The sequence below is a fragment of the Pleurodeles waltl genome, chromosome 5, assembly GCF_031143425.1.
Source record: "Pleurodeles waltl isolate 20211129_DDA chromosome 5, aPleWal1.hap1.20221129, whole genome shotgun sequence".
In the NCBI taxonomy this organism is placed as follows: domain Eukaryota; kingdom Metazoa; phylum Chordata; class Amphibia; order Caudata; family Salamandridae; genus Pleurodeles; species Pleurodeles waltl.
In genome coordinates this window covers 995,099,401-995,126,347 of record NC_090444.1, presented here as the reverse complement: position 1 = coordinate 995,126,347, position 26,947 = coordinate 995,099,401, and the positions used below count along the sequence as shown (strand labels likewise).

The 26,947-nt window shown below is 48.4% G+C and overlaps 1 protein-coding gene across 2 annotated transcripts in view; it reads right to left on the bottom strand.

Moving 5' to 3' along the window:
- The window catches only part of ADGB (androglobin), an 871,677-nt gene that overhangs the window by 237,768 nt on the left and 606,962 nt on the right, over positions 1-26,947 (bottom strand). For both annotated transcript variants that reach the window (XM_069235154.1, XM_069235155.1), the window contains exon 27: positions 15,799-15,983. In XM_069235154.1, coding sequence (XP_069091255.1) covers positions 15,799-15,983 — 185 coding nt within the window. The remainder of the gene's footprint in view (positions 1-15,798; positions 15,984-26,947) is intronic.

Here is a 26,947-nt window from a genome sequence, read left to right as displayed (position 1 = left end):
GCCCGCCTTTAACAGCCAGTCATCGAGATAGGGAAAGACTGGTACCCCGAACTCTGCAAATGAGCGGCAACCATCACCATCATTTTGATGAACACATGAATGGTGCTAGTAAGGCTAAAGAGGGGAGCGGCAAACTAAAACTGCTTGTGGTTTATCGTGAATTGCAGGTAGTGTCTTTTGGGCAGGCAGGATGCGATATGGAAGTATGTGTCTTGCAAGTCCAACACTACTATTTAGTCTCCCGGGTTCAGGGTAGACGAATCTTGAGCACGCATGAGCATTTTGAATTTGTCCTCTTTCTGGAAGAAATTGAGAGGGCGCAGGTGTAGGATACGAGATAGGCCTCCGTCCATCTTGGGCACCACAAAGTAGTGGGAATAGAAACCGTGACCTACTTCTGATGCTTGTACCCTCTCTATGGCTACCTTGGCCAAGAAAGCTGACACTTCCTAATGGAGTAAAGGGATGTGGTCCTCTGTCAGCTGCTACAAGCAGGTGGCATGGGTGGAGGTGTAGACATGAAGGAAAGGGAGTAGCCTCTTCTGACAATCTGGAGAACCTAGTGGTGGGATGTTATCAACCTCCAGTGGGGTTGGTAATGGCGTATCCTGCCTCCCACTGGATGGCCATGATAGGTGAAGGGCAAGCTAAAGGGGCTTGGAAGCTGAGGCTGAAGGAAGGGTGGTGGACTGGACCAACATCTGGCTTCCTGACCCACAAGGATTGTGGGTACTGTGAATTGGCTACGCAGGGGCTGGGAAGGTTGTGTGTCATGGTGGCTGGGTGGTAGAGACACAGATAGAAGCCCCACAAAAGTAGTGAAAGGTAGACTCGAATGGTAGACTGGGGTTAAAGAGGGGCCAAAGAAAGACCCAAGGACCTGGCTGTAGCTCTGCTGTCCCTGAAGTGCTCCAGCACTCAGTCTGCCTTGTCTCCTAAGAGATTGGAGCCATCAAAGGGCATGGTTATGAGAGAAGCTTGGACACCCCCCAAAAAGTCAGTGGTTCGCAACCATGCGTGGCATCTAGGGGCCACTGATGATGAAACTGCTCTGCCTGGTGAGTCAGTCGTGTCCGGCCCACAATGCATGCTGAACTTAGTTGCATCCCTCCAGTCAGCAACAGCTTTGAAGAGCATGGCCCGGTCCCAAAGGAAGTGAGAGTATCGTCCCCAAAGTCATGCAGTGTTTACTGACCACAGTGCCACGCTGGCAGAAGCAAACATCTTTTTTCCTAAAGTGTCCAGCCTTTTGGACTCCCTGTCCAGTGGAGTGGTAGGGAATGAGCCAGGATTTACTCTGAAAGTGGAGGCTTGGACCACCAAGCTCTCTGGAGTGGGTGCTGGGTGAGGAAATGGGGTTCCCTGGGGTGAGCAATGGTGGCAGGCAATAGGCAAAGGAGCCCCTCAGCAAGGCTTGGATCAGGTTGCAAGTAGGACATCCGTGAAGGCTTCATTACATGGGAGAAATGGTTCAGAAGGGGTGACTTCCAGCAGAAGCGAAGCACCTCTGTCAAGATGTTTGTCTCAACAGCCACAGTGGGCAGCTGAAGGTCCCAGACTTCAGCCACATTCCATAACACCATAGCCACAGTAGGAGAAGTCCTCAAGCAAGTATCTAGGGAGGCGTCCAGTCCGCTGGCCTCTGCCAAATTCTCACACCAGGTGTCCTCAGTAATTTCAAGTGTCTGGTATTCATAAGGGCCCTTAGACCCCTCCCAGGTCTCCCCAAGTCCTAGCCCGTAGGTATAGGACACAGCTTCCGACTCAAAGGAATGCCTCCAGTCAGTGCTGGAATTGCGTCGGATGTTGTCTAAGCAGTTCTGTATTGGAGCGGCATGAGGATGGGGACGGCACCACCGGTGGGTGCCGGTGGCATGGGCCGTGGGGGTAGCATCAGGGAATATCAAGGAGGTTCGACTGGGGGGCGTGGTCTGGCCACCAGGCAAGATGGCCGTCACAACGTGAGGCTCTGCCGGGGCCGGGCAATTGACTATATTTAATTTATCCTCCAGGCGGCATCGGTAGGAGCGGACCCCCGGGTCATCCCCCCGGGACCCCAGCGACTTAATGTGAGCGGGGAGCGGCTGAACAGGCGCCCGGAGGCCAGGTCCGTACGATTGGGCCTGGCGCCGGCGGTCACCAGCGCGCGCTAGCTCTGACTGTGCGCGTGGGGGAGGGGAGACGCTGAGGCTGCTCCCGGCCGAGGAAGGAAAGAGCCGGGAGTGCGGGAGAGCTCCGGGAGGCCTGATCGGCGGCTACATCGAGCCGCGGCCTTCCCCCCCTCTCCAGTGTGCATTGCGGCTGTTGGCGCCGGCCCCCTGAGCCCCTAATGACCTCTGGCTGGAGAGCCTTCTTGGGCATCCCGATTCTCGGGCTCCCGGCTGGTGTGTGCTGGGCCCCGACGGCACGAGGCATGCGGAGGGCGTGCTGAGGCGGAGATCTGCCTGGCCCTCGGACGGTGAGGCGACTGGAGAGGGCGAAGGCCTGAACTTTAGGCCCTGGTGGAGAGGCGGCCGGAGGGAGCTGCGGCTTGGCCCTGAGACGCCTCCATGCGAATTCCTGCTGGAGAAGACCTGCATATTGCACGGAGGGCCCTGGACTATCCCTGGCAGAGAGAATCAAGTGGACACTGATGCAGGCGGTGAGGCGGGGGCGGAGGCCCGGGCTGGTGCGGCAGTGTGTTTCTGAGGTGTCCTCTGGTGACTGGAGCTTGAACGCCCTGGCTCTGGAATCTGGTGCCTGCCTGGCACCCCTCCCTCCCCCCTCTTGTGCTGCGTGGATTACCCTGCTGCTGGCAAAGTCTGCGGAATCCCTATAAAGGAAGCAGGTTTGGCCTGGGGGGCTGAGCAGCAGATCGGTGCGTCTGAAAGCTGCCTGTGGCCCTGGGAGGAGAACTGAGTTGCCAGTTGGGTGATTTTTGGAGGTGTGGACCTGCAGTCTTCGGAGTCACGCACGTCTGAGATAGAGGATGCGCGTAGTGGTGACAGAGAACAGATTGCGCAAATGGAGCGTCTCCTGGAGGTGATACGGAACAAAAATGAGGACTTGGAGGCGCGGTCCCGACGCAATAACATACGCATTGTGGGGCTGCCGGAGGCAACTGATATGGGTCGCATGGAGGACTTCGTTGAGAATATGTTGCAAGAGCTGTTTGCTGGCGAGCTCTCTCGGCTGTTGGTGATTGAGAGGGCACATCGATTCTTGGGTCCTCGGCCTCCTCCCGGCACGCCTCAGCGCCCAATTATTGCACGACTATTGAACTACAGGGACCGAGATGCTGTCCTCCGGTTGGCCAGGGAGAGAAGACCTCTAGTATATAAGAATTCCGAAATTAACTTCTTCCCTGATTACACCCCAGGTGTACAGGCCCAGAGGCGGGCCTTTCTGCCGTCAAAGCACCTATTGAGCCAAGCTGGAGTTGGGTTTGCCCTGTTATACCTGGCTAAACTGAGGGTGCGGCATGAGGGCAAGGTGCTGTATTTCTCGGATCCAAAGCAGGCGACTAAGTTTGCTAGACGATTACCAAGACAGTCGGGGGCGGCGGGGTCTGGGGGGACGAGTGCGGAGGACGCCGCTCTTAGTGACAATGACTAATTGGCATGTATGGGATACTGCTACGTGTGAAGCTGTGGGTGCGTGTGGGTCTGCTCCGAGACCGGGCCCCTGATGTGTAGCTGATGCTTGGCCCTATGGCCCCTCTCCCCTAGAACATCTGGGTGGAGAGCTGTTTGGCAGGCTTCTGCCCCTTGGATGAGTCCGGTTATTGCTTGCTTTAAGTTTACGGGGTGGGCTTTGAGGTTGGTTGGGCGGGTCACTGCGAGGGTCCGATTGGGGGGCCTGTGTGGGTGGTGGGAGGATTGGGCCAATTTGGGAATGTTTCAGGTTTCCTTTTTGTTAAGTTCATGGCAGGTGGAGAGGTGTGTTCACGCGCAGTGTTGTACGGCTGCAGTTCTGGATGAGGGATGACGCTACCTCTGCTGTGAGATGCTTGACATGGAATGTGCGGGGGCTCAATGATAATCGGAAAGCCCGGCTGGTGACTGCTTATGTTAAGCGACATGGTATTGAGATCTGTATGATACAGGAGACGCATCTGATGGCATCAGCGGTGGGCAGACTGAAAGCTGGCTGGGTTGCGGAGGCTCATTGCTCTACATATTCTAGCTACGCGCGTGGGGTTGCAATCATTATCCGCAAAGGACTGCAGTGGCGTACACGCGAAATTATTATTGATCCCAATGGCAGGTACGTGCTACTGAGTGAAGTGTTGTTGGACAGGGCTTGCCGGCTTGTGGCTGTGTAAGGGCCGAATGTTGATGACCCGGAGTTTTTTCTAGAGGTGTGGCGCCTAGTGGAGTCGTTGGGAGCTGGAGCTGTGATCTGGGGCGGTGATTTTAATGTAGTGCTAGATGCTAAGCTGGAACGAGAGAGTGTGGCTAGGGTGCAGCATGTTTCTTCGGCGAGATCTCTGGCGGCAGTAATGAATAGCGGAGCTCTGGTGGATTTGTGGAGGCAGAGACATATAGGCGTGCGAGAGGGCACCTGCTTGAACTACTTCCATAGCAGTTGGTCTCGTATTGACCGATGGCTGGGCACCAGAGATTTGGAGGCTTGGACTAGAGCGATAGACCATCTCCCCCGTACGTTATGGGATCACTCGCCGGTGTTATTAGAATTGGCGATACCCAGTGAGCTACAACCGATGGTTATGTGGCGATTGCCCAGTGGAGCGCTCCGTGACGAGATCTTCCGGGAGGAAGTACGGGAGGCTGTTCGGCCATTTTTTGCTGAGAACCGAGGATCGGTGGAATCTCCCGGCACTATTTGGGAGGCATTTAAAGTGGTTATCCGTGGAGTGTGTCTCGCGAAGCAGCATGGAATTGTGAAAGTCTTAAGGCTGGAGATGGCCGATATTGAAGGGAGGCTCGGTGAGCTAGAATGTCGATTGGCGGCGACATGGTCAAGTGAGGTCCTTGCGGAAATTAGGCGTGAGGTGTCCTCGTACGAGGAGGCCTCCCTAAGAGAGGTTTGTTTCCTCGGGAGACACGCACAGGCTCGTAGGTATGGGGAGGGCGAGAGAGCTGGGAGGACGCTAGTGGGATTATTGCGTAGACCCTGGGCCAGTAATTACGTTACTGAGGCGATAGACGCTGAGGGCGGCAGGGTGACCGGGTCGAATGGAGTGATGCAAGTATTTATAGAATATTTTACGCAGCTATATGCGTCCCTGGTGGGTTTGAGAGAGGCAGATATGAGGGAGTATTTTGAGAACATTGCGCTGGTATGGTTTGAGGAGGCGCACAGGATGTATCTGGATATGCCGTTTACAGTGGAGGAGGTGGCAGCGGCGATTTGAAGTTTACCCAGAGATAAGTCTCCAGGAGCTGATGGACTGACCCCCGCGTTTTATAAAGAATACGTGGATATCCTTGCTCCCTATTTGCTGGAGGTGTACGAGGAGTCTCTCGCGACTGGGTCACTCTCAGCCTCCCTGCGGGAGGCTTTAATAATAACAGTTCTGAAGCCCGGGAAGGACCCGACACTATGTGATTCGTATCGCCCACTCTCCATGATAAACATTGATAACAAAATTCTTGCAAAAATGATAGCGGAGCGATTACAGCCACTTCTCTCCAGATTGGTGCTTCCGGATCAATCAGGCTTTGTCCCTGGGAGGTCCACGAGCCATAATCTGCGCACTTTCTTTGCGGTGATGGGCTCATTAGACGCGGACGATGATGTAGCTGCGGTGTTTCTTGATGCAGCCAAGGCCTTTGATTCCCTGGCCTGGGAGTATATGTTTGCGCTTTTGAGCCGAGTGGGACTCAGCGTGCGCTTTGTGAACTGGATCAGGCTGCTGTACACCCTGCCCACTGCCAGGTTGTGTCTTAACGGAAGTGTATCGGCTCCATTCCCGGTTTCGCGGGGTACGCGTCAGGGGTGCCCGCTGTCTCTGCTTCTTTTTGCGGCTGCAATGGAGCCGCTGGCGGCGGGATTGCGACAGAAATATAGCAGTAGTGGCTTACAGTTTCGGCAACGCCCTGTATTGATATCCTTATATGCGGATGATATCGCGCTATACGTGCGAAACCCAGGGCAGAATCTAGACTTTTTACTAGATGAAATTGTGCACTTCGGGAATTTTTCTGGGGTCACTATTAACTGGTCGAAGTCGATGATCCTGCCATTAACTCCCAGCGTGGAGAGATTTGACTCTCGATACCCTTTGGTCTGGGCGGGGGGACCGGTGCGTTATTTGGGCATACACCTGTGTTGTGACGAGGATGCGCTACGTCTTGCTAATTATGGGGCAGCGCTGACATGGCTGGAGGAAAAGGTGGAGGTCTGGAGCACTTTGCCACTTTCGTTGACTGGACGCATTGCTATTGCCAAGATGGTGGTACTCCCTAAATTTCTGTATTTGTTCGTGAATCTTCCCCTTCCGCTTGCTGGGGGCTATTTCCGGCGCCTGCGATCTGCGCTCATTTGATTGGCGTGGGCGGGGCGGCAGCCGCGTATTGCCTGGGAGAAAATGACGCTGCCATTTGAACAGGGCGGGCTGGCAGCCCCAGACCTGGAGTTATATTATCACTGTGCTCAGGCGCATTTTGCGTACTATTGGCTGAATCCGACCCGTTATATGCCACATCTGCCGCCTGAGAGTGATTCTGTCTGGCCTGACGGCTTGGTGTGTGTGCTTGGTAGGCGGGTTCCATCCCGTTCTAGGGGAATCCACAAGGTGGCCTGCGCGGCGAGAGCGTGGAGGGCGCTGATGCAGCGGTCTGGGGTCTCTGTACCATTCGCCCCTTCGCTGCCTGTTATGGCAGTTGCTGATGCTCAGATGTTCCGGGATGGTGGGGTGCGCGGGTTTCTGCGAGACGCTGGCCTGACGGTGCTGGGAGACTGGGTAGTGGACGGCCGGCTGTTGGATATTTCCGATGCACTTTCGGGCTGTGATGGTACTGCGCTGCAGCGATTTTGCGCTCTCCGGGTCCGTGCTTTGCTGCGAGATCGATTTTTTGGTGCGCCTGGTGCTCCCTTGGAGTTTCGTGCCCTGGAGGTACTTTGCGGCGCGAGATCCCCTTCTAAGCTGATAACAAAGCTGTATAATTACATGCAGGAGCAGGGGGGTGGCCTTGGGGTGTCCTCTAGGACTGCATGGGAGAGAGATGTGGGGGAGCCTATCCCGGAGGTAATGTGGCGCAGTTGTTGCGCTCACATGAAAGCATTATCCCCTAACTACAGGCTTCGTCTGCTGCACTTCAAGTTTCTGCATCAATTATATTATACGCCCAAGAGACTACATTCCATGGGGCTGCTGGCGGATGCATGCTGCGCTCGCTGTGGGGCTCAGGATGCAGGTTTTTTGCATCTGGCATGGAAGTGTGCGGAAGTGTATAATTTTTGGGGGGAGGTATGGCGGTCGATTGCTGAAATGATAGAGTTGGAGCTGCCTCTCTCCCCTAAGATAGCGCTGTTGAGATATATGGATGAGATCCAGGGCCCGCATAGACGTCTAGTGGGCCTCCTCATGTTGCTGGCTAAGCGCAGGGTTGCTATGTGTTGGGGCCGGGGGAGAACTCCTCGTAGGTCCGAATGGCTGCGAGATGCGGCTTTTTGCCATGATCAGCTGTCGGTATTCTGGGAACTTATGCCAGAGGGGTCCCGTCCCAAGGATATTTGGGCCCCTCTGAATGAATACCTGGCGGCCCAGACGGAGTGTGCTGTGTGATTGGTGGCTCCCATCTGCGAGGTTCATCCCCCCTCGGATCATGTGTGTTACCATGTTGTACGATAAGCCTGCGCGATGTGACTGCGTGCTCCACCTGCCTTTTTAATGGTTCTAGTAATTTGTTCTTCCTGCAGTTCTTCCTGCTCGACGATGTTAGGTTATTACCATTGGCGTGTATGTTTTTCTCCTACATCGGAGCGGTGGATTTTTTCGCTCCTCCGGTGTGGAGGTTCTTTTTGTGAAGGATCCCTTGATATTAAGCATGTAGGGAGAGACTTTAGCAGAGAGCTTCCTGTGACATGGGATACCGTTGTAGCTGTATGGTTTGTGATGGTTCTCTTCTATCCCTGATCTTCTCGTCGAGAGATCTATTGTATTAATGTATGTTTTTTTGGTTTGTGTTCTAAAATGAATAATAAAAAAAAAAAAAAAAAGGAGGTTCGACTAGCACCGGTACAGATCTGTCCATGGATCCAAGGGGCCCAACTAGCACTGAGGGGGAAAACGCTGTGGAAGAACAGTAGAGCTCCTCTTGAGCCCACAGGGCAGGAAGGCTGGGACACCAAATATGAGATGCATAGCCTCATAAAATTTGTGGAGTTGGACAGGGGTCGGTCTAGCTCTCAAAACGTAGGAAGATGCAGAGATAGCCCAGGCGCTGGCTCAACCAAAGAGACAGGCCTTGAATACCAAAGCTCCCTTATCTCGTCAGATGACTTTGGACGGGGCGAAGTTGAAGACCTTTTCGACTTCTTGCTCTTGTTACGCTTGTGGGACTTATCCAAACGTCTTACTTCGAGAGCAATGAAAAGTGCTTGGAGTAGTTCCACTACTGATCTTGGGACCTTCCTCTCGACAGGGGTTAAGACCATTGCGGCATGGCATGGCACGTTGAGCAGCAAGGAGCTTGAGGGACTGCTTCCTCAAGGCCTTGGGGTGCATGACAATCAACGCAGGTTTTAGCGTTGTGGTCACCCTTAAGGTACCAGAGGCAGATGAGGTGTGGGTCCGTCAATGACATTTTATGGTGACAGGAACCACAGAGTTAAACCAAGACTTCTTCATGGACATCCCTGCCACACCAGGAGTCTCAAAAATGTCTTTAACAAAAAGCTGAAAAAAGTCTGTAAAATTCTATATTCATGCTGACTGGCGCAGAAAGAAAAAACTGACAGCCCACTGGAGTGGCATCTTTATAGGTATCGCACAAGTCACTTCCAGCATGGATGACACAGAAAATGCCATGCTGAGCTGAACGATGCCACCTACGGGCGCACAGGGATACTGCTCACGAAAAAAATTCTTGACCCAGCCTGATGCTTTGGGATAATTCTAAGGTAAGGGATATGTGGCTAGAGGTCTCTATCCAGTGCCTTTCTATGTTGGTTTGCTGGGGAAGCTAGTCCAAGTGCACAAGCTGTGATTCTGCTTTTTAAGCATTCCAAGCAGAATTTGGCTTTCTATCCAAAAAGCTGCTTGGCATTAAAGTTTACGCCCATGAATGTTGCTTTGACATTTCCAGAGCAGTAAATGAAACACAATGAAGTGTGTTGGTGCCCGTATCCTTACCCATGGATGAGCAATGATATCTGCAGAATCCAGACCTTACTTCAAGAACTGTTTGTATGCATTTAACCTGTTACTGACCAGATCCATAAATGTTTTTTAAGTAGTCTGAGCAGCTGATTACTATAAACATAGCCAAACTCTTTATAGTATGAACATATCAGCCCGGAAGGAAGGTCACATTAGCAGTGCAGAACGCAAGGCTCCCTGAAGCAAATACATTTCAGCTCACAAAGTCAAGTTTCTTTGATGGAAGGCACCATGGGGAAGGCATTTGAGGAGGACTACCAGGCCAAGTTGAAGGACGAAAAAAGTGTGGGTCACTCAGGGGAGAACTCTGGCATCTGGATACCTGCATGAAGACTGCTTGGCCTGAAAAGGGTTTTTGCTATGTAGTAAAGGAAGGATCCAGGAGATACTTACTGACTGGAATCAGTGGCTCCGTCACTGTTGAGAAAGGTTGCAAGATGTCAATCAAAACATTACTCTTGACCTTGGCAGAGTTCAAGGTCGGTTCCAAGGCTTCAGCTGCTTTTTGTACCACTGTTGGTAATGAGGAAACGCCTTCTGAAGCCGTGCAACAAGAGTAAGGGTAGTGACCTCACTTGTGAAGTTTCGAGGCCATTTGCATTTTGTTCAGGTATGATCCAGCATTAGTGTTATGGAGGAGAAAGGTAGGTTATGAGCTTCTAAATCATTATCTTATGTTGCACCATAGTCAACACCTGGAACTGGGAATGCACTGGGGCCAGAGATGAACAAGTCCAGGCAAATCTCTGTGTGCTAGGAAGGTAATATGCCAAAGACACACTGCTGAAGCATCCATTTTTTTCTTACCACAAAGACAACTTCTCTTGACTTTGATGGTTTCAAGAGCATGGTTACAGTTGGCTCCATGGTAGCATCTGTGTTGGTACTGACCAAATGGAGGAATGTGCCACTGAAAGAGGCTCTGACCAAATGAATTAATGTGCCCTGGCAGCTTTGACTTCTTTGGGGCTGAGGCGGCGACTAGGGAGGCACTGCATTGGGAAGTGTCAAAATCAGGTCTACCAGAATCACCAACCCCACAGGAACATGCTCCTTGTCGGAGGCAGCTCAGAGTATACAGGAGCTGTTCTGAACAGATCCAGCATAGCCAGCTGGAAGGTTTTGACTTGCACATCGAAGGCTGATGGAGCTGGAAACTCCGGTCTCAACTTTGTCTGTGTCTGAATTGTATCCAACAACAATTAAGATGCATCAGGGAATGTAGAGACTATGGTCCTGTAAGTGAGACCAGTTCTTCGAGGAAGAAGAGGACTGCTCCTTGTGATGGAGCTTTTTGTGTTTACTTTGGGAAGAATTCCTAGGGACTTGTTATTTGCTAGGTCACTTACCCGTGGGGTAAAGGAGATTTCTCTGGCGACCATATGTGATCTTTGGCCAAAAGCAGCCTGCTCTCCTGCTTCCTGTTGCCCTTCGGGTGCATGGAATGGCTATGGCATGGAGTTCCAATATCAGACTCCACATGTTATGCTTGTCTAACAACAAGATCATTTTGCAGCAGCGGCGACAACTTTCTGGGAAGACATTTGACTTAGTAGCTGTCAAAAGTCTGAGAATGTTTGTCAGTGACACACAAGAAAAGGCTATGCACCCAGGTTGATGAGGCACAGAAACTTAGGAACTAACACCAGGATGCCTGCTGACACCTAACATGCTGGCATGAGGGGCAGCAGTGATTAAACTTGTATAGTGCCACTTGGTAGCCCTGGACAGATATTGCTGGGGAAAAGCTTTTCAGAGTCTTCCCATAGCCTAGAAAGGTAATTCATCAGTGTAAGAAAATGGCCCTTGTTGCAGTTACCCACCCCCCACTTTCTGCTAACCAGGCCTCAGCATCAGTGTTCTTTCTCTAAAAATGTACCATTGTTTCCACAATTGGCACACCCCTGGCACACAGATAAGTCCCTTGTAAAAGGTACCAGGGGTTCCAAGGGCCCTGTGACCAAGGACGGTCCTTAAGGGCTGCAGCATGTGTTATGCCACCCTAAGGGACCCCTCACCTAACACATGCACACTGCCATTGCAGAGTGTGTGTGTTGGTGGGGAGAAAAAAGGCAAAGTCGACATGGCATCCCCCTCAGGGTGCCATGCACACAAAACACTGCCTGTGGCATAGGTAAGTCACCCCTTTAGCAGACCTTAAAGCCCTAAGTCTGGGTGCACTATACCACAGGTGAGGGCATAGCTGCATGAGCAATATGCCCCTAAGGTGTCTAAGTCCACTCTTAGACATTGTAAGTACAGTGTGGCCATATTAAGTATATGGTCTGGGAGTTTGTCAAAACGAACTCCACAGTTCCATAATGGCTACACTGAATACTAGGAAGTTTGGTATTAAACTTCTCAGAATAATAAACCCACACTGATGCCAGTGTTGGATTTATTTAGAAATGCACACAGAGGGCATCTTAAAGATGCCCCATGTATTTTACCCAATCCTCTAGTGTGGGACTGACTGGTCTGTGCCAGCCTGCCACTAGCAGATGAGTTTCTGACCCCCTGGGTTGAGAGCCTTTGTGCTCTCTGAGGCCAGAAACAAAGCCTGTACTGAGTGAAGGTGCTTTACACCTCCCTCCTGCAGGAACTGTAACACCTAGCGGTGAGTCTCAAAGGCTCAGGCTTTGTGTTACAATGCCACAGGGCACTCCAGCTAGTGGAGATGCCCAGCCCCGGACAAAGCCACACTTTTGACGGCAAGTCCAGAGGGATAATTAGGAAAAACAAGCAGGAGTCACCACCTCAGCCAGCACCACCCCTAAGGTGTCCAGAGCTGAAGGGACACCCTCCTTGCAGAATCCTCCATCTTGATTTGGAGGATCGGGGCCAACAGGGATAGGAATGTGCCCCCCTCCCCAAAGGGAGTGGGCACCACGATGGTGTAGCCACCCTCAGGGACAGTAGCCATTGGCTACTGCCCTCTAACCCTAAAAACGCCCCTAAGCCTTGTATTAAAGGCTCCGTGAACAAAGCTAGTTAGATTCCTGATGACCTCAAGAAAGAAGAAGGACTGCTGATCTGAAAACCCTGCAGAGAATAGAAGGAGACAACAACTGACTCGGCCCCAACCATACCGGCCTCTCTCCTGCTTCAAAAAGCTGCAAAAGAAGAAGCAACGCGTTCTGCAGGACCAAGAAACTCCTGTGGACAGCGGACCTCTCCAACAAGAAGACTAAAAAAACATCTTTAAAGGGACTCCCACCACACACCAGAAGTGTGAGTCCAAACTACTCTGCACCTGATGCCCCTGGCCCGTGTCCAGAGGAACCAAACAGCCAGAGAGGACCCACAGGTGATTCCAACTAAGTGTCTACCCTGGGCTGACACCTCCACCCCCCCACGAAGACGCCTGCAGAAGGAATCCTGAGGTTCCCCCTGACTGCCACTGCCCGGGACGAAGATATCCCACGCCTGGAGAAGCACTGCACCCCCAGACTCGAGAGAAACCGACCACTGCTGCTCCAGAAGTAACCAACAGGCGGGCTTCATCCCTGCCCAGTCAGTGGCTTGCTCAAGAAGACCCCGTGCCTTGTCTGCAGCACCTAAGTGACCCCGGGTCCGCCCATTGAGCTGCATTGGGAACCCGATGCCCTGTTTGCACCCGGCCATGCCAGTGCTGCTGAGGGTGCGTGTTTGGTGCCTACTTGGGGCCCCTCCAGTGCTCCTCTAAACCCCCCTGGTCTGCCCTCCGACAACGCGGGTACTTACCTGCAAGCAGACCAGAACCGGAGTACCCCCTGTCTCCATAGGGGCCCACGTTATTTTGGCTCCTGTTTGACCTCTGCACCTAACCAGCCCTGTGTTGCTGGTGCTAGGTGTTTGGGGTTATCTTGAACCCCAATGGTGGGCTACCTATGCCCCGGAGACTGAACTCGTAAGTTTGTTACTTATCTCAAAAACTGTACTTTACTTACCTGCCCCAGGAACTGTTGAAAATTGCAGTATCCACTTTTAAAATAGGTTTTTGCCATTTTAAGGAAAACTGTGTACATTGCTGATTCCATTCAACGTTCTAAGTACTATTATGCAAAGTACCTTTCATTTAATGTATTTACCTGCTAAATGAATCTTGTAGTTCTAGAAATAAATTAAGAAATAATATTTTTCTATATAAGAAAAGCCTATTGGTCTGGAGTTAAGTCATTGAATGTATGTTTTCACTTATTGCTTGTGTGTGTACAACACATGATTAACACTACCCTCTGATAAGCCTAACTGCTTGACCACACTACCACAAATAGAGCATTAGTATTATCTATTATTGCCTCTGTCAAGCCTCTTGGGGAACCCCTGGACTCTGTGCACACTATATCTCATTTTGATATATTATATACAGAGCCAGCTTCCTACAATCATGTAACAGATCTGCGGGAAAATGTATTTATCAGGAATGAGTGATCTGATGACTTAATCAGAGATAAGGTTAATTAAATAAATTGGCAAGCTTGCAAAGTTCAAAACCCCTTTAAGAAAACAAGTGCATTCATTTGCTAAGAACACTCTCAACTCTATGAACAGCGGCATGGGCACCTTATAAAATTAAAATTAAATCTACCCCCAATCCAGTTAGCTGAACCTAGCAAACGATATGGCTAGGTCAACCATTTGTAAAGATATCTAAAGGGAGAGGCTGAACTGGACTATCCCGGCAATGGCATTGAGCATGAGTTAGGATGTGGTTTACTGTTAGATGATGTAAGAAATTGGATTCAGCACAGAGTCCTAAAAGCCAACAAAAACAAATTTGGCAAAGCAGAAGGGGTGAAGGGAAAAAGTTTGGGGGTAACTTGGCACAGAGTGCCAGGTCTAGTAAAAGATAATATCACATCCTACTACACCTGATTTACACTTTCATGCTAATCAATGTATATCCCTCCCTGTCTTCGCTCCCAAGGGTCCTTGTTGATTCTAAGCAACATAACAAAAGAGTGAGTGTGGACAATTATAGTCTTCACGTGGACAACTGTCTTTTTTTTCTCAGCAACCCCAGTTTCCTGAGGTGTCACCCCTTAATGTTCCTCCTCATGCTCCTTTATGGTCCTCATATACTTTTTTGTTAACTTCAAACAGACCTTTACTTGCATTCGTATAATGGTGCTATTCACAAAATGCTTGCATTAGAAGTGCATGTAAGATTTTAAATTTGTGCGTAGGCACCACTCTATCTATAAAAACAAATATGTCACCCCAGCAAATGTTCTACGCTTGCATATTTATAAAAGCTTCTAAAAGACATAAGACATATGAAGGCCCAACTCTTCATGTTCTGGGCTCCCCAGTCTGTAACTCTCTACCACTTCTTTTCAGTCCTGAGGATCACTGACAGAAAATCTTTAAGGACTCAAATGTATTCTTTGGCATTTGATAGATACGTAATGTCATGCCCCCACAGTTGCTGTGATGGGTGGTCTGATAATTAAGACCAGCATGTTTTCTTTACCACTGGCTTTCAAGACTATGGGCCTGATTTAGAGTTTGGCAGAGGGGGTTATTCCATCATAAACGTTACGGATATCCCATCTGCTGTATTAAGTATACATTATGTAATACGGTGGATGGGATATCCGTCACATTTGTGACGGAGTGACCTGTCCACCAAACTCTAAATCAGGCCCTATGTTCTTTTAAGTCTTTGTCATTTTCTTTGAGTCATTTTTATGGTAGGTGTCCAGGTACACGCCTCCCTTTCCTGATAATCTGCCTTGCTCCCATAACTATGGTCTGCACAGCATTATCTTATGACCGTTATTCTTATTTATACACACAACCATGACCCATGGAGATCTTTGTCCACTGTTGTATTTTTAGAAGCTCTCTACAAAAGCCCTAAATAGATAAAATAAATTGAGAACATTGTAATGGGGTCCGCCTGCACGAAGTGTGGAAAACGGATTTGAGGAAAAGCCCACAGTGACAATCACCTATCTATTTCTGGTGGTTGCCTAGGTGATTGTCACTTAAATCAGCAAATATACCCTCCTCGGAAGCATGAATTCTAATCAATAATTGGAGGCAAATCAGAGAATCTCTCTTTCATACTCAAGTGTTCATTGAAATCTAAAAATCTTCGTAGAGTTCATTGTAATTTCAAAGATGGTGTCCCCAAATACATTCCAAATTCCAGTATTCCAGTATCTCAATAGTTTTAAAACACAACTATAGCTGGCACATGTTTCACAGTTATGCTACTTTGTTAAACCATATAATCAGAGAATGTGTGGACAAAATAGAATCCATTAAATGAAACGTATAAAAAGCACCAAACCTGACACACAAAGGGTGTAGGTATAATACCTTACTGAATAATACATAGGACACAGAAACCTTTTTTATTTATGTAAAAGAAATAACACAACTCAAGCTAGAGCAAACTTATCTGTCCTGCTAAAAAAGGTTTTCCGCACAAAGTATGGGCCTTGGAAAAAGTGATTATCATATATACAAGAAGTACTTACAAACAGAGCTGAGTGGCCTCTCTGTGGGCTGGAACTGAAATGCGTGGATTGTGGCTATGCCTTTTCCAGTTGTGCTCACGACTTCCTTCTCATTATTAAGGATTTGTAGCTTGATAATGACATCTGATTTTGATGTTTTCACTCGTATTGTGGCCATATGTTCAATTGAAACTTTTACTGAATACCTACAAAGGGTACATTGGGAACACACAAAATAAAATTACAGCTGACTGTATTCAATGAAAGTTCGATGAAAACTGAATAGTATGTGAAAGGATGAGGAGCACATTAGTCATCTTGAAAAATACGTGTATTCAATCTGACTGACAAGAAACGGATACAAAATCTTGAATTTCTAAAATATTTGTATGATTTTAGTGACCACTAAAATAGTTGATAAGGAAAATGAACAAAGATATTCTATTAATCATATTTTACTTATTATTTGCTTACCTTTCCAATTAGAAGGAGATAGAATAGTTATTCCTATAGGAAAGAATACCATACCACTCCAGAAAAGTCCCAAATTATTATAAGTCCTCAAAAATAAAGGTTTGTACAAAGCAGGTCAAATTCAATTATTTTATTGACATGCAGAAGCATCCGTTCCTCCTGAGGCATATGGTTTGAAATTAACGGCCGACGTGTTCTGTCGGACTCTTGGCTTTTTCAAAGCTTTAAGGTACATGAAGTACAGCAAAATCCAATGTCAATGACGGATAATTGCACCAATAATCATAAACAACTTGGTGTGCCAAATCATTCCACTTGTATATCCCGAAAGAGTAAAGATATCAGCAGTGTGAAAGAAATGCCTTATCCAGACCTGGGTACACATGCATAAGCAATAGTAGAAAAACACAGGTGTAGCAAAAGAAGTAACACCAACGTGGTGAACACAAAGTAGTTCATGCAGAAAAATTAATAACACAAACTATCCATTGGCTGTACACTACAATAGAGCCCATGCAGGTTCAGAGGTGATTGTCATCAGGTTTCATGGTTCAGCTCAGGTGAACATCAACCCCAGAGGTGGGGACAGAATTGAGGCTCTGAGAAAAGGTGAAGCCAAATGGATTGTCAAACTACATGCAGTGTACAATGAACTAAATCATTTGAAATAAATCTATTATCTTCCTTTATACAGTGGATGGAGATATCATTTTATAACTATATTTTTGTGACTATATACTGTATTACATTGAACATATTTAACTGAAACATCTACACAGCATGTACACTCAAATAGGTATATAATAGCCCATGTCAACGCCTTCCTTCTTTTTTTTAGTTTTGTTCTACATTGTTGCCTGTGCTACCACAAATGTAAATGTACACAATATTACTTTGTTGAAACTTTTACTGCAGGCACAATGTATCAAATGTATTTAGTCTCAGTTTACTCTTTTAATATGCATTAGTAAATGTTTTACAATTCACATTGCGCATACTGATGGGGGATTTTCTCCCACAAACTTTCTTGAGTTCTTAAATGACTGCTGCCCTTCATTCTTGTATGTTGGTCTTTTGGGGCTTGTTTGGCTTCCGTGTTCCTTTATCTTTGTTCACTTCTAATTTATGGTGTCTCCAAGCTCACTATTTTCTCACCTTTACACTGTTCTGTTCACACTTCGTACTCTTGCTCCCACATTGTGTCTCAACTTCTAACAAGCATGCAAGCTTTTTATGTCATGTTCGAATGATTGTTTTTCCTAAAAGATGTTTTCATTCTTTCATTCTTCCTTTTTTTCCACTCTTCCTTGGCACCTTTTGAGTGACATGAGAGAGGCTTGTAGTAATTTTTCATACAATACACAGTGTGGTTAGTCACTGGATCTACGTGTGCACGTAATGCATATTTTTTATTGTCGGGTCAGTTTCAAGTAAACATGGCAGCACCATTTTCATCAGTTCCTAATACAGCCTTTGCACTAGTTGATTTTCTATGTTTGCTCAAGGTTCGCGTATTTAAGTCTGGAACCAGATGCCACTGGGTTCATTTACTTGGGATGCCGCGCCTACAATGTCTGTTATTTTCTGAGGTACATCTCTTGCTTTGGGGAGTTTTCAGCACTGCATTATGACTTTTAGTCTTATTGACTTAATTTGTTGTGCGTGCACTTTAGGTCTTGACTGTTGAGCCTTGTAATTGGGTTTAACCTATTGCGTGTGCATGCTTGATTCTGACAATTGAAAGTTCTTCTTGTTTTTTCAATATTGCTCTCAACTAGTCTTTTGCTTGTTGCTTACACAACATTCTGGTCGGTGTCTGCTGCCCTCCCCAGCTCCTGTGGCTGCTGCTGCCTCTGCCTCTTGCCTGGGTCGAACTGAGAGTCTCCTGGCTCTCAGTTCGAGGCCCTCCTCCAACCACAGGCTCATCCCTGCACCTCATCTCTGGTGGGCTAGTGGCCATCACAAGTAAGTATTTTCCTTTTCTATTCTTCTCTCTGTAGCTCTTTCACTCTTGCATTTTCTGCCTTTCTCTTCTATCGCTTGCCTTTTCTTTTCTTCTCTGTCGCTCTTTCACTTTTGCATTTTCTGCTTTTTTCTTGTATCACCCCTCGTTTTTCCCTAGTGCTTTTTCCTTTCTCTCCTCTTCCTCTGCCCCCAACCCCACACGAAGCACCTTTCCTGCCCTCCCGCCTCCCAGCTGACTGCTCCCCCTCTCCCCTTCTTAATGGCAACCACGGCACTGTGAGGTGGCAGCTGCACTGATCTCCTGGTCGGTGTCTGCTGCCCTTCAATCAATCAATCAATAAAAAGAAAATTATAGAACGCACTACTCACCCGCTAGGGTCTCAAGGCGCTTAGGTGGGGGGGGAAGGGGGAGGAGGTTACTGTTCGAACAGCCATGTCTTCACTTTTTTTCTGAAGAGCAGCAGATCCTGGGTCTTGCGGCGGTCGGTTGGGAGGGAGTTCCAGGCCTTGGGGGCGAGGTAGGAGAAAGATCTGCCTCCTGTGGTGGTGTGTTTGATGCGGGGGACTGTGGCGAGTGTGAGGTCAGCAGATCGGAGGTGGCGGATGGGAGTGTGGAAGTTCACTCTATGGTTGAGATAGGTTGGGCCGTCGTTGTGGAGGGATTTGTGCACATGGATGAGGATTTTGAAGGTGATCCTCTTGTCGATGGGGAGCCAGTGAAGGGATCTGAGGTGTGGTGAGATGTGTTCATGGCGAGGGAGATCCAGGGTGAGGCGTGCGGCTGTGTTCTGGATTCTCTGGAGTTTGCGTTTGAGTTTGAGTGTGATGCCGGCGTAGAGGGCGTTACCGTAGTCTAGCCTGCTGCTTGAGTGCGTGGGTAACGGTCTTTCTGGTCTCTTAGGGAATCCATTAGAAGGTTTTTTTCAGCGTGCGGAGAGTGTTGAAACAGGAGGAGGTGACAGCGTTGATCTGCTGGGTCATGGAGAGGGAGGGGTCTAGGATGATGCTGAGGTTGCGTGCATGGTTAGCAGGGGTAGGAGCAGGGCCTAGGGTGGTGGGCCACCAGGAGTCGTCCCATATGGTTTTGTTGGGTCCAAAAATGATTATTTCGGCTTTGTTGGAGTTGAGCTTGAGGTGGTTGGCTGTCATCTAGGCGGCGGTGTCGAGGAGTGCAGCATGGAGGTTGGTTTTGGCAGTGGTAGGGTTGCGGGTGAGGGAGATGATGAGTTGGATATCATCTGCGTAGGAGAAGATGGTGATTCCGTGCGGTCGAAGGATGTTGGCGAGCGGGGTCATTTAAATGTTGAAGAGGGTGGGGCTGAGGGAGGATCCCTGGGGGACACCACAGATGATTTTGGTGGCAGTGGAGTGGAAGAGAGGGAGGCAGACCTTTTGGGTTCTAACAGTGAGGAAGGAGGTGAGCCAGTCTAGGGCTTTGTGTCGAATCGCTGCGTTGTGGAGACGTGTACAGAGTGTGTGATGGCAGACGTTGTCAAAGGACGCGGAGAGGTCTAGGAGGATGAGTGCGATGGTCTCACCCTTGTCGACTCTGGTTCTGATGTCGTCAGTGCATGCGATGAGGGCGATTTCTGTGCTGTGGTTCTTGCGGAAACCGGACTGGGAGAGGTCGAGGGTGTTGTTTTCCTCCAGGAAGTGGGATAGGCGTGTGTTTACTAGTTATTCAGTGACTTTGGCGGGAAAGGGGAGGAGGGAGATGGGGCGGTAGTTGGCGAGGTCGTCCGGGTCAGCTTTGGGCTTTTTTAGGAGTGTGGTGATTTCTGCGTGTTTCCAGGGGTCTGGGAAGGTGGCGGTATCGAATGAGGTGTTGATTATGCCGCGAAGCTTGGGGGCTATGGTGGGGCTGGCTTTTTTGTAGATGCAGTGGGGGCAGGGGTCGGAGGGGGATCCAGAGTCGATGGAGTTCATAGTTGTTTTGGTTTCTTTGTCGGTGGTTGGGGTCCAGATGGTAAGTAGGCTGGGGGTGTGTGAGGGATGGGTGGGGGGTGTGCAGTGGTTGTGTGTGTTGTGAAACTATTGTGTATGTCTAGGATTTTGCGGTGGAAGTGGTTTGAGAGGGAGTCGCAGAGGAATTGTGTGTGTGGGGTCTATGTTGCTGGCTTTGGGTTTGGAGAGCTCTTTGATGATGGTAAAGAGTTCTTTGCTGTTGTGGGAGTTGCTATCTATGCGTTCCTTGTTGTATGCTCTTTTGGTGGTGCGTATGAGTTGGTGGTGAGTGCGAATGGTGGTTTTGAGGGTGGAGAAGTTAGTGATTTAGTGATCCTGTCGCCAGGCTTTCTCAGCTTTGCGGCATTTGCGTTTGGAGTCGTGGAGTTCAGTGGTGAACCATGGGGCGTTCTTGATGTTGCGGGTGGTGATGTTTTTTCTGAGGGGGGCAAGTGTGTCTGCGCAGGTGGTGATCCAATTTGTGAGGTTGTGGGCAGCAGTGTTGTGGTCGCTGGTGTGGGCAGGGGGGTTCTGTGCCGGTTGGGAGTTCAGGTGTTCTGGGGGGATCTTGTCCCACAAGTGGTAGGGCACGGTGTGTTGTTGGTGGTGTGAGGGGGGTTTGGCGAAGGAGAAATGGACGCAGTGGTGGTCAGTCCAATGGAGTTCGGTGGTATGGATGTAGGTTATGTGCTGGCTTGAAGTGAAGATTGCGTCTAGTGTGTGTCCTACTGCGTGGGTGGGTGCTGTGACCAGTTGTTTGAGTCCGAGGTTGGTGAGGTTGTCTAGGTGGGAAGAGGTGTTGTGGTCTTGGGGGTTCTCCAGTTGAAAGTTGAAATCACCGAGGAGGATGTAATCTGTGGATATGAGTGCGTGAGGGCTGATGGTGTTGGCAATGGTGTCGCTCCTCTGGCTACTGCTGCTGCCTCTGCCTCTTGCCTGGGACGAACTGAGAGTCTCCTGACTCTCAGTTTGAGGTCCTCTTCCACCTGCAGGCTCATCCCTGCGCCTCATCCCTGGAGGCGTAGTGGCCATCAAAAGTAAGTATTTTCCTTTTCTTCTCTTTGTTGCTCTTTCACTGTTGCATTTTCTGCCCTTCTCTTCTATCATTTGCCTTTTCTTTGCTTCCTTCTGTTGCTCTTTCACTTTTGCATTTTTATGCATTTTTCTTCTATCACCCCTCGTTTTTCCTTAGTGCTTTTCCCTTTCTCCCCTCTTCCTCTGCCCCCCTCCCCCCACGAAGCACCTTTCCCGCTCTGCTGCTTCCAAGCTGACTGCTCCACCCTCCCCTTCTTAATGGCGGCCGCGGCTCTGTTAGAGGGCAGCTGCACTGACCTCCTGCTTGGTGTCTGCTGCCGTTCCCCGCTCCTCTGGCTTCTGCTGCTGCCTCCGCCTTTTGCCTGGGACAAACTGTGAGTCTCCTGACTCTCGGTGTGAGGCCCTCCTCCACCTACAGCTGACTGCTCCCCCCGCCCGCCCTCCCCTTCTTAATGGCGGCTGCGTGAGCGGGTGCACTGCTGGCGTGCCGAAGGCAAGCCAAAGGAAAGCCTGTCTGCGCCTGGACCACGCCCAGTGCCAGGAACCCTGGTGGCTTCCAGTTGAGGTCCCTCCTCCCAAGCCCCCCAGCGCTTTGAGACCCTCACTGGTGAGTAGCCACGCTTTATAAGCATTGATTGATTAAACATATTTGGAGCCCTTTTAGCTCACATATCTGTTTGATATAAGCCTTGAACTAGTGTGAGCTCTGTGATGTAATATACGTCTTGCCTTATATGGCTACTATTTGCAAAGGGACCTGTGGCACCTTGCTTTTTTGTAGCGTATTATATTGTGTCACCTCAATACACATGGTTTTATTTTTGCTATTTCTGCAGTGTTCTGCAATTCCATTCAAGTAGGCGAGGGCTTACCAAGCCCCCCCACTCGTGGTCTCACGAGATTTAGAACCCTGGTGAATTCTTCGGAATGTCTGTGTGAAAACTTGAAGCTTTACGGTTGTGCTCTGCAAATTACTACCGCTTGAAGACTTTTTTTGTGGTATGTTAAGTCCTACTTGTCCCATTCTTCTTATATTGCCCTATTGGCTTTGGATTTGTAACATACACACCCACATTATTTGTTTCATTCTTAAGAATCCAGTACCTGCTTTGACTACACATTAGCAATCATAATGGCTTCTCCAATATAACTATTATACATGGTTACTTTCCTTGGACAACAGGACCCTACTCTATAGTGACAGGGTAAGTTCAGCTCACATACCATTAGTTGCATTTTATGGATACCGTGTTTGGGTTAGTTTAGCAATAATTTTCTATTACTGTTTTGACTGGACAGTGTTTGTGGACTTCCCTTGCCGTTCTGTGCCGGTCCTCGTGGATAAATCACAAGTTTTCCTTAAGCTACTTTAAGACTGGCATCAGTTCAGTATTACAGGTATGAAGGTATATTATGAGCTCCTTCTCATCATACTCACTTTTAGTTAACTAAACCTTGTTTTTTACTTAGATTGTTTCTACTTTGGATATGTTTATGGCTCTACTACTATATTGGAGAATATTTACAAAACCATTAGTTTAGTAGTTGTTAACTTTGTTCCCTCTACTTTGGGGTGCTGGAAGCACATTTTTCTGTATACACCACATTGTGTTTGCCACGTTGGTCTTCTTTTGCTTCACTTGTGGTTTTTTAATATGACTTGTGCATGTGTACACAGGTGTGGATGAGGCATTTCTTTCATGCTACTGATATCTTTCCTCTTTCGGGCTATATAGGTGGAATGATTTGGCACTCCAAATTGTTTGTGATTATTGTTGAAGTCATTGCCATTGGATTGTGCTGTATCATGTACCTTACAGCTTTGAAAAATTGATGGTTATGACAAAACACTTGTTAGCTTTTGATGTCAAAATATATGCCTTCTGAAGAACGGATGCTTCTGCATGTCAGTACAAGAAATTAATTAGGTCTGCTTTCTACAAACCCTTCTTTTTGAAGATTTATAATAATTTTTGACTTTTCTAGAATGCTGTAGTATTCTTTGAAATATGTTTGCACAATAAAGTTGTTTAGCTATCATTGTCTATGCCTTTTGGTAGCATGGCATACTATACCAAGTAGCACCACCAAAACACATTGGTTCTGATTTAATTTAGCCACGCATATGTGGTAATTTTAGAGGTGTGATCAACGACACCACTATTACCCCATACACCATATGCTAGAATAGTAATTCCTGATGGAATAATCATGTGCTGAAAAAGAAGCTAAAGATATACTGCAAAAGTAAAACATGCCAAGATGGACCCAAAGATGAATACCACACTATTTCCTAGCCAACTTTCTACAAAAGTTCCGGAAATTACCGTTTGCATCACAACACGTGGTGAGTAAGGCAGGAATAAAAGGTGAATACCAAAAGGATCGGCAACCCATTTCCAGCATTGTATTTCATAGAAATTATCAGTAACATAGCAATACGCCTTTGCGACTGGAGTTAGTTTTAAAGAAATCGATCCGTGGATGGTGGCAGATCTAAAAAATCTGGCATACTACTTCTTGATATTGGCACCCCTTCTGTTACAACATTAGTAACCAAATGTGGGCACCCACTTGGATATTGCACTCAGTGCCACTGCCTCTTTGCACTGCTTTGTCTTGACAAAGATGTTTTACATGCACACTTATAAACCATATTCAAAGAAAATACACAAATAAAGTTTTGCAAAAATGTAAGTTACTCCTGAGTTTGAAGTACATTTTTCACTTTCTAGGATTTATCATGTTTAAAGTGTACATTACTGTATGTGATCTCATTAAATGCATCATAATGCATTTGCACTTATTAACTCTTATTAATTTCTCCTCTGGGAAAATAGTTTACTTATGGAGAAATCTCCCTTCATAAATTTCTAGCTCTGAACGTTTTTTGTCCCCCTTCTCACTCTCAAAAGTGATTCTTTTATGTATGAATTAAGGAATTTGTAATTGAAAATAGAGGTTTTATGAATCACAAAATGGATTCAACATTTTATTCACATTCTTATCTCTCACTACCTGAATCTGATTTTGTTCTTGGAAACCAAAATCCTTGCCTTTGAACACATTGCTGTCCTACACCCATGACACAAGATCCTGGAAACTCGCTGTCTCTTGAGATATAGGCCCTCATTACGACCTCAGTGGTGTTTTGGAAAGACCGCTGAGGTACCGCCGCACTGAAGACCGCCAGTGCAGGCGGTTTTCCGCGCAGCATATTATGACTGCTGGCAGCCCTCCGTCTTTTTTCGGACGGAGAGCCGCCAGCAGCCATACTGGCGGTCGGCGGGGAAGTGGAGGCTGCTCCACCTCCACCGTCCCGTCATCAGAACACCGCCCACAGAATCACGTCCCATGATTCGGTGTGGCGGTGTTCTGGTGACGGGGTGCTGGCGGGGGAGCAGCCCATATGGATCCCGTCCCCTCCCGAAGGATCACCGGAACAGGTAAGAAGATCGTCCTTCAGGGGAGGGCTGTGGGGGGGTGGCTGTGGGGGGGGTGTTGTGTGCGTGCATGGGGGTGTGAGTGTGTAGAGGGGGTGTGTGAGTGCGTGTATGCATGCGGGGGTGTTGTGTGTTTGGAAATGTGTGCGTGTCTGTCTGTATGTTTGACTGTGAGTAAGTGTGCGTGTATGTCTAAGTATGTGTGCGTGTATGTCTGTATGTATGTGTGCGTGTATGACTGTGTGTGTCTGCTGGAATGTTTGTTAGTATGTGTGAGGGTATGTGTGATGGTGGTGTCTGTGTGCATGAAGGGGGTGAGTGTCAATGTGGGGGGGGTGGGGAGTGGGGTACTACCACCTTTGGGAGGTGTTAGGGGGTGAGGGGTGAGAACTCGGGGTGGGGGAGGGTGGCGGTGGAGACCACTATCTGTGCCAGGGAAGGAATTCCCTGGCACTGATAGTGCCTACCTCCATGGATTTCGTGGTGGTTCCAAACCACACAAAATCCATGGTGGTATGCAGGGTCCTGATACCGCCGGCGGTCTGGTGACGGCCGCCGGGCTGGAGACCAAAGTCTCCAACCCAGCGGTCGTAGTGGAGAAGTGGCGAATGACCATGCCGGTAACCGCCATGGTCATAATTCCATTTTTTTTCCACCGGCCTTTTGGCGGTATTACTGCCACTTCTGCCCCATCCGCCAGGGTCGTAATGAGGGCCATGGTTTGCCTCATGTTCTCTAACTAGCTAGTCCTTAGTGACCAATACAATGACCTATCAGACTTTCTTGGGTGTTGGACTTGACTCTCTGTCACCCCCTTAATGTTTTGCCTTCATCCCTCCTAGTCTCTGAACCCGTTTTTGTTGGCCTGTAGGACTCTGTGCACTTTACCACTGCTAATCAGTGCAAAAGTGCTTACAGCTTGTGCTCTCTCCTTTAAACATTTTACAATTGGCTTACACCAAACTGGAACATTTAATTTACTTATAGGTCCCTAGTAAAATGATATTGCTTGTACCCAGGACATATAAATTAAAAAACAAGTTACTTACCTTCGGTAGTGCATTATCTGGTAGAGACTCTATTTAGCTGCACATTCCTTACTTTAGAATTTCCTGGCGTCAGCTTGGAATCCGGAATGTTTTGCTGAGCAGTACCCTGTGCGTGCTATCGGATGGCGTTGTTTAGTCCGCATGGCGTCGTATGCGTCATTGGAGCGTCTGAGACGTCACGATCACCATAAAGGCACCACCCTGGCACGGGTACGTTAGCTCCTTTACCCACGAACTTTCACGCCAGCAGCGCAGCATCATGCATAGAACCAACAGTTCGTCTGTGCAAAACTAAGGCCCTGAAAGGGATAAACCCTACCCTTACTAAACACATTCGCAGAGCGGGGAGGCTCGGGTAGGTGTAAGGAATCTGCAGCTAGATAGAGTCCTTACCAGATAATGTGTCACCGAAGATAAGCAACTTGTTCATCTGGTAAAGACTTCTAGCTGCAGATTTCTTACTTTGGAATAGATACCTAAGCCATAACCTCTATGCGTTGGGCTGCGGATACCTCCACTCACAGTAAAAAGTCCTGTAGGACCAAACTGGCAAAGTGTCCGTCTCTCCGTATCTGATTGTCCAGGCAGTAATGTTTTACAAATTTGTGCAAGGATGCCCATGTTGCTGCCTGACAGGTATCCAGGGCTGGAATGCCCCGAGCTAGCGCAGTGGTAGCAACTTTGTCTCTGGTAGATTGAGCCCTCAAGCCCTCAAAAGGCTGCTTCCTCGTCAAAACCATAGCAGATCTTGATAAATAGAAGGACCCTGCACGAAGTGGTTTGCTTCTGCACTGCCCGGCCCTTCTTTGGTTCGAAGTACCCCACAAAGAGTTGGTCATCCACCTGCAACTTTTTTGTGCGGTGAAGGTAGAATGACAGTGTCTCTCTTTGGGCCCAGCCAGTGGAGTTGCTCCTCTTCTCTTTCTTTAGAGGGATGCGGTGGAGCAAAGAAGGTGGGCAGAGTGATGTTCTGAACCAGATGAAATGGGGTCACCACACTCGGAGAGTAAAGAGGCACGAGTTCTGAGAACTGCCTTGTCTGAAAACATGGTGAGATACAGTGGCTTGCATGAAGAGCCTGCATCTCACTCGCCCTCCTGGAAGATGTTATTGCCACTAAGAAGGCTGTCTTGATGGTAAGCAGCCAGAGGGGACATTTGTGTAAGGGCTCAAAGGGAGCACACATAAGAAATGCGAGGACCAGATTTAAGTCCCACTAGGGTATAACAAATGACTAAGGGGAAACATATGTACAAGCCC